At 42.5% G+C, this 14630-nt stretch overlaps 1 protein-coding gene across 1 annotated transcript in view; it reads right to left on the bottom strand.

Annotated features, from left to right (window-relative positions):
- LOC308099949 (AT-rich interactive domain-containing protein 5B-like) overlaps positions 1 to 14630 on the bottom strand; it is an 86801-nt gene that overhangs the window by 49655 nt on the left and 22516 nt on the right. The window contains exon 5 of the mRNA XM_080448838.1: positions 3486 to 3716. Coding sequence (XP_080304964.1) covers positions 3486 to 3716 — 231 coding nt within the window. The remainder of the gene's footprint in view (positions 1 to 3485; positions 3717 to 14630) is intronic.

The raw sequence follows: 14630 nt of genomic DNA, 5'->3' as shown, positions 1-14630 counted from the left end.
TGATACAGCCTGTTTATGGAGAATATTTGATCAATTCTGCCTTAAAAGTCTTAAAAACTACACTTCCGGGTCTGAAATCAGTGTCCCTACTAAAAGGGATGGCATAAAACAATAAAACAAGCGCTGTTATGTGCGCCGGGCAGCAGCCGCGTTCATGGGAAATGTAGTCGTTGGGTCGTTTGACTCGTTTCTAGCGTTTATTGTGTTACTCTTTGGGTAAATGTGTACATTTCCACCGTCGATGCTTCATATCCATATGAGTAAAATCGCCGGGGTAGTGAGTTTATTCTTCGAACAGAGTTCTTATATGAGGCAATTCATAAGATTCCCCTATGGGGATTTCAACAAAAAATAGCGCAGCGGCCAAGGGGGATAGCGCCCTCTAGCGGCAGTGACGTCAGGACGTCACTGACCTCTCATGTTGTTTCCAGGCATATCAGCAGCAATTCATGCAGAAACAGTGCTTCTGACCTGCCAAACCTTCAAGTGAATGGCATAGAAAGCCTTAGTCAACCTAGAACTCCCTTAGGCTCTCTAAACAAACGTTTAGCTTCAATAGTGGCTCACAAAGGAATGACATTATTGAGCCAAGTGAATGAGCAACAGCTGCCACAGGATGTTAGCGTTACTATTCATAACTTATTTTCCTACGCCTACAACAATCTTCCCTTCTCACCTCTGCTGCTCCCCTACAAAAATGTGCAATTGCCAACTGGCAAATTCACAGGAAAAGAAAAACAATGACTTCTGACCAGAGGAGCCATTAATGTGAATGCCAACTCGCTGTAAGCCGGCGAGTAAAGGAAATATAAAGACAGATGAATCACATTATTCCATTGTTTTGTCCCCGCTCAGGGTTAATAAAAATGTGTGGGTTCATGAGGCTCACGAGTACAGTGAAAGCGCTGTGAGTGGCAGATAGAGATGTTGCAGCAATTCATAATGCTTCACATGAATGGGGAAAATGCTTGTCATAGGCATGACCGCCCCAGGTATTTGAATGCTGGCTACTTGTGCTCATAAACCGAGTCACCCCCTTTGGGCAGAGCCTAGTGAGGCAAAATGGAATTCAATTAGCATATTGAAAATTCTTAATGGGGAATGATAGCCAATTAATTATCAAGTATTGTACTGAATCCCAATTCAAGCCTTAATGAACTAAATTAAAAGCATTGATTCGAAAGTCTATTCTTGTTTCTTTAGATAGCTTTGATTTACTCGAGCTATCAAGGGTTACCGCACACAGATTAGAACACAAACAAAGCAGTAGATATAACTGCTGTAGAGAGTCCATAACCTCAACTTAAATACTCCTCTGGCAAAATCCTTTGCATTTCTATCAGTGACAGAAATACTGAAATAAAAACGGCTAAAGCTGTATAAGCCATTATGTTGGAAATCCCACCAAATGTGATTTTGACACATAGAGAACTCCTTATAATTAGTCACAGTGCAGTGATTAATGTAATATATAGTCATTGTCAATATATAAAAGATATCACACAAATAAGAGCTTTCTTTTCTTTTTATGTTACAGCATACGCCCTATACGTTTCTTTTAGAAGTTAAAGAGTGTTATAGAGTATTTGCTCAGTAACAGGGGTCACCAATGTCATCCAATTAGGAGAGAGCACACCTTCAATTTGATAAGTGTTCCAGTTCCAAATTTGTCAGCTCAATTTTCCCCCAAAAATAATGGGCTGTTACTATAAATGGTGATCACTCACACCTGTCAGTACAGCACCTGATGAAGCGTAGGGCGAAACACGTTGTGCAATAAATCCTTTCAAACAGTCCTGCATTTGTTTGTGTTTTGGAGTGTTAATTTTATGTAAACTGTCTTGCGGAATTGACCCGCACCACCTGCGCTAGGGTCTGGATGTGCACGAGTGTCCTGATAGATAGATATATACACAGTATATACGTATATCACTTAACACATCGGGTGCCAAACACAGTAAAAAACGTGTTTTCGAATACACGTTTTATATAGGTGCCAAACACAGTAAAAACCGTGTTATTCAATCTTTTTGTTTTTTTCCACACGGGAGGGGCTAGCGCAGCTCTGGAATTACCCACGGTGATTCTGAGAAGGAAGGGACAGATGGATCACCGTGCCAAAAAACATGGCTCCCCATCCGCTTCCGTTCTATCTCCTTGATAAAAACCTCTGTAGCTCCGAAACCTTTTCCGGTGGGGAAAACAAGTAATTTTCCCTCCCCCATTGTGACTCGCGTGAGAGATGTTATCGTTCCAGGAGCTAGCCAGGACCATCGTGCACCGTGCACGCATGCATTGTTTACATGGATTTGCTTGTCGTAGAGTCTAGAGCTTTAAACAGCGCAGCGCAACGTGAGATTTCTGGCACCGAACGTAATCTGTTTTAATAAAATTCTGGCACCCGATGTGTTAAAACACCTTTAGTCTTGCCATTAGAAAACAGTACTTACACATACTGTAATCAAGACACTGAGGACACAGTATGGACACATGGTCTAGCAGTGACAAAACCCTACCATTTCAGAACTCACATTTATCCTGGGAACTTCGGAATTGGAAAGTCCTTTTACTGACTTTGAATATTAAAGGTAGTTGATTGGATTCAAGCACTTTTCTGGGATTGATTCATGTTATCTGGCAGAATGTACACACTGGAGCTGCCAACGAGGACAGAATGTTTACAGCAAATGTTTACAATTTGTATAGAACATCACATCAGTCAATCACTCAGGTGAAGAACCAGTGCGAACGTATTCTCCGAAGTGCAATGTTCGCTCATTATCTCAACGCCATATGTTCAAGTGCCACGTTAGGTCGTCTACTTTGAAGTGACGTTTCACATTGCTTCAAAGCAGACGACTGCAAAATAGTCGCAGTTGCAAAGTAGGGCCGGCGCTTTGGCTCGGCTTCGCAAACCGCAACCATATTGGCTGCTGAAGTTTCACACGAGCAGTCATGTGGTTACTCCTCTGAACACAGTAAAATCCTCAGTTTATCCAATTGTAACTCCGAGCATGTTCCATTTGCACATGCGCAGAGTTAACCCATTAAGACCTGGAATCTGTGTCACTTTTTGATTTGAGCTAAAAAGCATTATTTAGCACTTTGGCTTTTAACTCACTGAGTGCCAGAATTATTTCTGGCTATTTCTGTCGAGTGCGATTATTATTATTTTGTTTAAAAAAAAAAAAGTGCTTAGGAAGCGAGATACAGCCTTTTTCAGTTATAAGTTAAACAAGGAGTGGATGGAGCTGCACATCTTCAGATAAAGATATCTTGGGTTCTGAACATTTATTCCCCATTTTCTTTTTACTATCTTTTCAAAAACACGTGAAACACGTGATTGGCACGTTGCATTTTTTTCAGAATACTGTTGGGATTTAGAAGACATTCGTAGAATCGGCCTCAGGTCTTAATGGGTTAAATGAACACTCAGGATTGTGCAGTGAAGGCTTCCGACGACGACTTTCAACGCAGAAACTCACCAAACTCGTCACAGATGCTCTCGTTCTGCAGCAGGGCCGGGTGTTCGAAGGTGTCCCGGCAGTACAGGATCCTGGTGTTCCCGCTCAGCGAGGCGATACCGCCCAGTGCCAGCACCGTGTGGTCCGTGAGCAGACAGGAGGGCTGGTCCCGGAGCCGGGCCAGGACGGAGCGGCAGCGGCAGTACTGGGGGTAGCTCAGCACCAACACCCTGCGTCCGTCCTCCTCCTGGCCTGGAGGACAAAAGTGGAAGACGCAGCAACAGTCAGGCAGGTCCACAATGCGATTATAGGCAAACACTTTGACAATTTAACAGCACAATATATTAAGACTCATGGTGAGAATGGGAAAAGTCAAAAGCAATTTGATGTACTATGCAGCAGACTATTTCGAAATACAGAATATTTGGAGTTAGGCTGATTTGGCAAGTGATGACCAGTTTTTTAATTGCTTGTTTGTGAGCGTGAAACAAATTAGTGACAAGAAAAACTCTTCTGACCTTTTCTCCTCCTGATTATGTAAATTCTTTACCAAGTACAGTACGTATTAATCATTAATTAGATTAGGGTTCTAAGTTCATGAATGTTTTGATAAATTCATAGTGTGAATTTCACATGGCTTATCATTACTGGTTGCTCGTAATGTTGTTGCATAGGAACTGAAGCTTATTTTACTGCTGCACTCCTTGTTAAGTCATCCATCCATAAATTCATACAAGCTCTGTCTGTCTGAATATCCTTTGCATATCCCGAGAACCGTTCATCCGATTCACTTCACACTTGGTGGGTGTATTGCTGAGGACCCTAAGGCAGTGGTTCTCAAAGTGGGGTCTGGGGACCCACAGGGGTCCTTGAAGGGGTTCCAGGGGGTCCACAGCTAATGCTGGCTTAAAGAGCCAAATATGCGTCTAAAATGTAAAACGTGAAACCAAACACAAAACTCTTAAATGCTTTAGGAGTCCTGATTTGAATAAATACCTATAAACGCCTCCTAAGCAAATAATGCCGTAAGTCTGTATAATATGATCAGAATGCATTACATGCAACAATTCAGAATGCGTAACATGCAAGGTTTCAGAATGCATCCATTTGTAATGTTTCAGAATGCATTACACGTAATGTTTCAGAATGCATTACACGCAATGTTTCAGAATGCATTACATGCAATGTTGCAGAATGCATTACTGTACATGCAATGTTGCAGAATGCATTACATGCAATGTTGCAGAATGCATTACATGCAACGCTGCTATGGTGTTAAGTGAAGTAATGTGTCATGGAAAATTCTAGTTCCTTACTGTTCAGGCTGACAAGGTTTAACAAGCAAGTTCGAGGTGAGGTGAAAGAAAATCCTTGGAGCAATTTCTCCATTGGATGCCTTTACTTTAGCTAAATAAGTGCAATAGAATTTCTCCCTATAGGGTTTTTGAGAGAGAGAGAGAGAGAGAGAGAGAGAGTGTGTGAGCGAGCGAGGGAGCGAGAGAGAGACCAGTGTGATGAGAGAGAGGCCAGTGTGATGGGCCTTGCAACAGTCTGTCAAAATCTATTTTATCACATCACACCCTCTGCACAAATCACTTATCAAATCTTTTATGAGAGTGGAGCAGCCATAACACATATGGAATTTTGCAATATTGGGGAATGTATATGTTTTCTTCCTTAACTTACAATCTATATCAACAGCTTAACTACAGTAATAATAATGATCTAACTATAGTATTATAATTAATTAATGGTGTGATCAGTGATACGATATGAAATGTAACTAAACTATCATAACTAGACTTCATTTGATAAATATTTTAGGGTATTTTAGATCATTCGGTAACAATTGAGCTGCAATGGAATATATACAGTACACACACACACACACACACACGCACGCACACACGCACGCACGCACGCACGCACGCACGCACGCACGCGCGCGCGCACGCGCGCACGCACGCACGCACGCACGCACGCACGCACGCACGCACGCACGCACGCACGCACGCACGCACGCACGCACGCACGCACGCACACAAGCTGAAGTCAAAGTAACTTGCATTGTAATTCTCATGCTCAGCCATTCTAATTTACAGTATTGTTTTTCTAAAGGCTTTAAAAGCATTCAACATATTTTGATGATGAAGAACAGTCAGTTTTGAAGAAAAAAAAACATTGTTTATTGCATAGTCTTCTACTCTACTTCACAGCCAACCTCAGTCGGCTATCTAATGCTTTATGCTACCATTGCTAATGCTTAGAGGCTTCCTTGCAGGAAAAACAACTGTCGCCACAAGTCTATTTGAAGTTATTTCTACCTTTTGGTGTCACTTCCATCCTAAGCACCAGGCATCATTAGTGAAATGAGCAGAAAGACGGAACAGGACAAGGTCAGCATTCAGAACATATTTACAGCAGCTGTACTCGGTACCATCAGTGTAATTAGCGCCGCTACACTCCAATGACTCCACTTCAAAAGAGAAAGATTAAAACTATTCAGCCAATGTGATTCAATATATAGCAAACACAGGCATGTGCGTACGCATGCACACACACACACACACACACACACACACACGCACGTGCACCGTTTCATTTGATATTGCGGCAGTTGTATGCAATTACAGATTAGAGGTAGAGGAGGTTTTGCTTCCAAATGTCAGGGACTTTATTGTAAGCGCTCAATGCTGGACCCGCTCCTTCTCCCAGCGACCAACAACATTTCACTTTATTAGATTCCATTTGGTAAGAGAGGCAAGGGATATAATAAATGTACACACAGGCCTTAATATTGTTGCACAGTATTTTGAGGACCTCACACACTTGCATTTAGCTACTTGGTAAATGGTAAATGTACTGCATTTATAGCACTTTTCGCCAAAGCGCTTCACAACGTATTTCACATTCACCCATTGCACACACCGACGGCGGAGGAAACCATGCAAGGCACCAACCTGCTCATCGAAAGCAGTTAGGGGTTAAGTGTCTTGCTGAAGGACACTTCGACACGCAGCCAGGAGGAGCCTGGGATCGAACGTGAAACCTTCCGATTACAAAGCGGCTGCTCTACCTCCTGAGCCACTGCCGCCCCCTACTTGTACCTTTATGAGTAGAACAAATAAACCTGCTTGATTCTTGAGATACTGCGTGTGTACAGTCTATGTGTGTCTTCATAGTAGAGTATGTGTGCCGGCGTTGGCACTTGCATGTGGCAGGTATCCTAAATGCATACCGGTATACACACATGTAAAGTTACCTGTCTTAATATACAGTTTGCTTTGTGCACGCATCTACTGTATGTGCAAAGCATGTGTCTTTGTACTGTATGCCTGTCCTTGTATGTGTGCGCGTGTGTGTGTGTGTGTGTGCGCGCGAGCGTGTATGTTTAATGTACACTGAGTGTGCACACTTTCAATTCCTTTTGTTCATAAAAGCCGACCTTTACAAATAAAGGATGTCCTTCTCTTTACGCAAACATTGTAATTGGTTGGGGCCCTGGCTGTATCACTGGAGAGCCGGAAGACACACAGAGAGAATGTTAACATTATTATGCATTTTTATTTCCCCTCTCTTTTTCTCCTGCACTCTCTCTATCAATCTCGCTTTCTGTGTACTTTCTTTCTTTCTCCCTCCCTCCTATCCTCTCTCTCTCTCTTTCTCTCCCCCCTCTCTCCTTCTCTTTTTCTCTGTTAGTCCTCTAGGGGCAGTACTGATGTGTCTGGATCACACAGCTGCCTTGCAGATTATTTTCAGAAGGTGATGTCGTAAAGCTCCTGACCTCATAAAACGGCAATAGTGTCAGGGTCATAAATGCTCTACAGGACAGCTGATGGTATAACCACTCAATCAATGCTACTCAATATATTGTAACACATAAGAAGAATATCACACCGTAATGTACTCTACTCATCTAATAACACTCAGACGTTTTAAGCCACTGGGTCGGTGTTGGAGTCAGTGAGCAATTATAGGCCACCAGAATAATATGAAAAATAAAAGACTATTGCATGTAATTCTTAATTTAGATTAAGGAATACAAATATTGTTTTGATTAATGCTTGTTTGAAATGATACAGAAGTGACAATGGCGCTTGAGTGTTACACAGTACAATCTGAGTGTTAATTTAACTCTGAGAGTGTACACATTTTGCAGTGTAGGATTGTGTTATGTTATGAAACACAACCCGAGGGACACGGCGCCGCACAGATGCAAATGTTCACGCTGTTGCACTTGGCAAGGACCGTATCTGTTGATTGACTTGAGAGATAAAAACATGCAAAGCTCCTTCGCTCAAGAGGACCAATATTATTCCTTCCTCCGGCTCCTCTTTAATCAATATTCTTACAACTGGGAATAGCAATGAACAATGTAGTAATACTGATCAAGGGAACACTTATATTAGCGCTTGTTGGCTGGCTCCCATTCAATAGTAGTATAATTCCAGGCAGTGGTGTAAAGCATTTCATAATTATAAAATAGAAGATAAAAAGATTGAAACGCTAATTTTCCCATGTACTCTAACCCAGAGGTGGGCAATCACCTCGTTTTGATCAGGTGATTAGATTCGGCTTTTGAGGCAATCAATTGAGTTGCAACGATTATTAGCCATTAATAATAATTGTTTGATGTGCGCATAAAACCTTGATAGTCAGAATTTATCCTACCTTTATTATTTGTGTTAAATTATTGAATCATTCTTTGTTAGGGACTATTATTGAATTATTGACTTGCTATGCTTGTATTATTCTCATTAGCAGCCTACAATAAGAAGTAAAAGCAATCCTTGTTCTCACTGTCTGGCACTGGGTGATCGCGCTAGCCTTGGAAAACGGCCAAGTGATCATGTGCCAGACAAGGTTGCCCACCCCTGGTCTAACGCTTTCTTTTTAACACAGTAGGGCATATGGCTACATTATACAGTGTGGTGGCACAGATGCCCTTTGTTTAAAGTAAACATTGAGTTCTAAATGTAATCCAATGCTTTATATGCGCCCAAATCATATATTCCTCAAAAACCACAGCTAAATAGTTCCTCAAGAGGAAAGGGTAGAAGCAGAAGAGATTATATAGCTTGTGTAGTGGGGGTAAAGAAGCAGGGTTAAAGGGTGAACCCTTATACCAGGTGAAATGAAGGGGGATTTTGTCCAATTACACTAAAGGGATAATGTCTGTTGTAATCCCACGCCTCACACATATAATATATTACACAACTCATAAAGGAAATCTCAGAAATGCCGCATGCGACACGAAACTCATTAGCTACAGTTGTAGCAGCTGCTGGGCTGTAACTAGAGCTAGATGAATAACCGCCGCAATGTCAGATGAAACATCATCGATAGTGCTGAATTTCTAACAAGGCAGCTCCAGGAGAAAAGAAAAGGGGAGGGGGGAGGGGGGGTGTATTGGGGTGATTTACTGCTGGATTTCTGAGAGCCATTGGTTTTATTTGAGAATTTCTCTTAACAGTTTCACTAAGCTGAAAATAAATCCACTTGTAATATGAGGTCTGCTGCGAGCGCTGGAGCCGACTATAGCTACTAGCAAAAAATAACACAGCCCACACTATCTGACTCGCGTAAACCGTGTCATTACATTCAGCTGAGCTTGAAAATATTCAAAGTGGCCACAAACTCTTGACAAGATCTCGCCAGTGAGTGTGGACGTCGCCAACAGCTCCATTTCACAGACAGCCGGGAACAGGCTGAAAACCATTATTCCCATGCTATCTGTCACCCGCTTGCAGTCCTTAAATCACTCACTTGGCTCAAATTTGCTGTTGTCAACATTTCCACATTATCTGGCCGGGCAAGGAATTTACTGGATCTCCTCCCCGACTGTTTTTGTGGTTTTAGTGAGAAAATGGTACGGCAGTGCCAATAATGTCACATTTATATTTGAGTTTATTATTATTTTTAACGACGCTAAAAGTAGTTACATCAAAACAAAGCCCAAAGTCTTGAAAACAAGCAGACTAATTCAAGGGGGTGAGAGAGAGAGAGAGAGAGAGAGAGATGGGGGGGGATAAAAGCATGGACAACAAGGGAATAGAAGGGGGGTTAGAAGGACAGGGACAATAGAGGGGAAGTGGGTGAGATAAACAAAGGGTGAGAGAGGGAGAAAGACGGAGAGAGAGAGAGAGAGGGAAAGCTCTCGTTTGATATTCTACCTCCATCCTCCAGGCTCTCTGCTCCTATGCTCTGTATTGATCTGAGAGGTTGCCCTGTTCCCATTTAGCCACTCATAATATATAACACATCTCTGATTCATCCGCTTCTCTCTACCTCTAACTCCCCCTCGCCGTCACCTCCCTCCCCCACGCACACGCACACACACACACACACACACACACACACACACACACACACACACACTTCCCTGCGAGGGGACGCGACACTGAGCGAGGGCTATATAAGTGGTGGCGGCAGGCTGCTCGATGCAGCTATTGGTTTCATGTTATTGAAACCTGACCACATAAAAATGGAACAGCATCTGTCAATGACACCAAATGGAAATGACGTGGGGAGGTGGCTGAAAATGGAATCCCACTTTCACAGACGGCCACCTTGTGTTTTCTGTGAAGGGAATATGAAACGGCATAACGATGTGGATTCATTTCATTTGCCTGATTCACATAATACTGTGTATTTAATCTGTGAACGGCTGCAAGCAGACAGAAAGCAAAAGGCGTAGTAACATTTCGCTAATTGCTCACGGCTGTTTTGCCACAAAGTAAAATTAAATTATAACAAGAAATTCTTCCCAGCAATCGTTCATGAAGTGCCACATTAGAAAACCGCTTCATTGAAATATGACAACAGCACTAACAGAGCTTGTTTTGCTCAAAGGGAGTAATAATCTGAGCTATATTCATCGCATCCACATTCATCAGATGCAGCCGCATAATGACACATACTGTGTCTGCAAATGACTCAATGGCCCTCAGTCATCAACACCGCATCACTCACTGGCGCTGAGTCTCCGTGCCTCTGCCCGTAATATCAGCTGCAAACCGCGTGCGCGACTGCGCGTGCACAGCCAAATTCCTTTAAAGAGATATTAGGCTTTTACATTCACAAGGCATGTCTGTGTGCTAACTCTTCAAAGGGAATCATATTCTCACAAAAGGGCACCAACACCCAGAGGAAATGTTCTATTGAAATTGTACAGAGGGCAGAGAGCGACAGAGAGAGAGAGAGAGAGAGAATATGAGAGAGAGAGAGAGAGAGAGAGAGAGAGAGAGAGAGCCCTTCATGCATGTTGGCTCCTGTTCTTAATTATGGTAAAGCACTAAAGTGGCTCGTTCCTTCCTGCGGGGTGGGGCAGCGGGCTGTGACAAAAAAGAAGAAAAAAAATGTTTATATAATTTTCACCTCAATTTATTCAAGTGTGCAGCGCAAGGATTGAGGACACAGCTATGCATACAAGAACACAGGCACACACTAACGCACACACACACGCGCGCGCACACACACACACACACACACACACACACACACACACACACACACACACACTATTCAACTACACCCTGCTTAATTCCATCCCAGATGTTCTTGCGGTTCACAGAGGAGGGAAAAAATGGCAATACCACATTTTCAAAAATACACTCCCATAACTCCCATATCAAATGGTTTCACATACGAAATTAAACAGAGAAGAGAAGAGAAGAGGGGGACAACACAAGCACTTTCCTTCAGTTGATTTATGTGATTCTATTACATTAAACATTCTTTCCCCTGAGCAGGCTCGGCTCCCTAGCAACCATCGCTAGCAGCCCTAATGCGTCTGGCACAGGGCCAAAGTAAGCTGCCTCCCTTATTGATTGCCAGATTGAAAAGTTTGCATTTAATAGGTTCTGTAATACATGACAGAATTATTCAGGGGCGCTCCTCATTGAATAACCCGTATTGGTTATTTTAGAGAAGAAAAAAAACTACAACAGACAAAACAACAACAACAACGACACGGTCCTCGTTACAAATGAGCTAGCGGAATGCTCCGGAGGGCCTGCTTTCATGCCCGAGATGAAATTATAGCCTCGGCCTGTCGGAATCACCACAATCACAGAGATTCACAGAGAGGGAGAAGTGAAGCCATGATTACTGCCAGGGCAACAGGCCAACAACCACCATTATTGACACAGGCATAACTGTAGCTAAAGTAACACTGCCTAGTGAGGGGGCAGGAGGACTGCCAGTCAACATGCTGTTCTGTACTTGTGTAGTGATGAATCTGCTCCTAAAAACACTGCTCACTGTCTGGTCCCTAAACGCAGCCTGACTAATGACTGACTACCGCTGGGTTTGAGGGTCAGTCTACTTCCACCAGCAGTCAATTTAGAGAGCAAATTCGCAAACGTGCAAACACCACCGCCAGCAAATCAAATCAAGCATCATAGCTTTGGTAGCAGAATTCCAGACTGGTTTTCTTCTACATCTATACAAACGATTATCTCACTCACTTCCACCGCTGAGCACAAGACGCTTTTACACCAAAGTAACGCCGCTCGACCTGCTATGACGGCCACTCTTATTTGTCATGCATACTGTACGTTACCGTCCTGACACAAACTTAATTGAGCAGCTGCGATAGTGGATCGCAGAGATTCTGACAGAGAAACAGAGACAGAGGCAGAGAGTTTCCTCAGCTCACCCTAGTAGACAGCATTTTCTTCCAACATAACTTCCTCTTGGAGAAAGAAATGGATGACATGTTGGCTTTAAATGTATCTTTAATGGGACGGGTGAGTTCCCATTTGAGCAAATACCACGGGAAGGTTAGAGAGAGAGAGAGGGAGAGAGAGAGAGGGAGAGAGAGAGAGAGAGTGAGAGAGGAAGGCAAAAAAAGAAATAGAGGGGAAAAACATCTTATCAGAAGATTGGGAATTGGGTCAGGCAAGGAATTACATGTCATTCCAGATCAAAGTTGCTGTGTGTGTTTCCTGAAAGATGGGCCCCCATTATCAACCCCTGGAGTGATTTCTCAGGGCGTGCGTTGGGTGAAAAGGAAACATGATTTAATATGCTATCAGTAAAAGAATGGAACAAGAAAGAAGTAAAGATAAAGGAGAAGAAAATGAAAATAAAAAGGGAGGAAGCAGGAGTATGGGGGGGGGTCAAAGAATACTACATGCTATTTGGAATAGACACGCTTCCACAGCAAAAGAGAAAACAGAAAAAAAGAACTGTAAAGCAGAGGGGGGACTTGTCATTCAGAGAGACTCACTATTGTGAATTCCTGTCATTATATAAGAATCTCTCTCTCCTATTCTCTCTCTCCCTGTCTCTCTCACTATCAGTGCAGATCTGTACAGGGGAGGGGAGGTTTTAAATAAACAGCCCATAGAGTTAAGCCAACTGGAACCCTTTTCAATAATTACATCCAGCACAATACACAATTTACATGGGATTTGTTTGGCCATGGGACATGACAGTGTATGCGAAAGAAAGGAGTGACATTATCCCCGTGTGATGAACACCTCACCCCCACGCCCCACCCCGCCCTAAGAATAGACGCTTATAGTCTATGGCTTATGGTTAAGATAGCAATATGTCATTAAAAAACAGCACCATCTGTTTACAATCCTCCTGACTGTGATGTCATGGACATAAAGTACACAGATTTTTTTTTTTTTAAATGCTACATTTATGAATTGTCTCATGGCTGTGAAATTGGCTGTGATTAGAAATCCAAATGGTTACAACAAAAATGTTATATATGAAAAGGGACTAACTGAGAAAAATGGCTCCAATGGTGTGCTATGGAAGTTCTCTGGCTGGTTTTGCTGACATAATCACAACACTGTATTGTCAAGGTATGAGATGTAGCAGTACAGAATGAAGAACCAGCTATATGGAATTATGTACACCTATGCACAGTAAATCTACAGTACCTAAATTCCACTAGCGCACATTAAAACATGTTTAATGCCACAGACACTGTCAGTTTTACAATGTTTTTTTCCCCATCCCACCAGCTAGACAATGCATTCTGCACCAGGAGACGGAAATTACGTACACTATTAATTTCGAATGATTAACATTGTCCTTGGACACGTCAAATGAAGTGGCAGCATTCACCAGAGGGTGACCACGGGAAAAATCAGGGGAAACAACAGGACAGGGTGAATGCAGTTCATTCTGGCAAGTGTTGCTCAGCCCAGCACATAACAAGGAAATGTACTGACAGGTTGGGAACACAGGGCAGAGAGGCATCTATGATCTATTGTTTTCAGCCGTAGGTTTCCCTCGACCCGGCCTGGCGCTCAATAAATCAAAGCAACCAATGCCACACTGCAAACTCTGAAGTGAGATATTTTACAAAACACACATTAGATCATATTTTACAAAACACACATTAGATCATATTTTACAAAACACACTTTAGATCATATGTTGTTGTTTTGTGTGTTTGTTATGCATTTATACCAGCCCACATGTGTGCACAACACACGCACGCACACACACACGCACACACACACACGTCTGGAATCTATCACAGCTGCATTGCAATTACCTTTCTCTGCGGGGGCAAATACATTACCTCTGTGCAGTGAAATGAACACTGTGTTATTTCTATAAAGCTACAAGTCTATCTTCCATAGTGCGTATGAGCTACAGTCTGAGTAAGGGGCACTCTGGGATCAGTTGTGTCTTATACATTATGATGGATGTTAAATAGATGTCGAGAATCAAGACCAGCGCAGCCAGGATGAGCGCATGTGCTGGGTTTACGCTGGTATAGGTTGGACTGAGCGTGTTTTATCATCACGCTACATTATAATTAGGTCTAGTACATGATGTAAAAGTTTATGTGCTCCTATTTACTCATTAGTTATTACTACACTGGGAAAATGAGATAAAAGGAAAGAAGTACTGAACTGGATCGTATTTATTGAACATAATCTACTTCCTACAGTGCATTGTACTATAATAGTTTTTGTTGTATTGGGTTGTAGCGGAAGTCAGCAAATAATGCGGAGACAACATTGTTAAGTCATGTGGGACCACTATGTACAATTAATTTCAGGAAACACAAAGGATAGGATCTTTTCTGTGTAACCACCAGTTGTGAACAGCACTTTGCACTTAATAATGTATATAGCTCTCTTCCAAGGCTAGAAATCACAGAACCAAAGCTCTGTCAAAGACACAAGCGGA

The sequence above is a fragment of the Gymnoscopelus braueri genome (genome assembly GCF_963280865.1).
Source record: "Gymnoscopelus braueri genome assembly, chromosome: 14".
In the NCBI taxonomy this organism is placed as follows: domain Eukaryota; kingdom Metazoa; phylum Chordata; class Actinopteri; order Myctophiformes; family Myctophidae; genus Gymnoscopelus; species Gymnoscopelus braueri.
The sequence above is the reverse complement of the archived record's forward strand: the minus strand, read 5'-3'. Positions and strand labels throughout refer to the sequence as shown.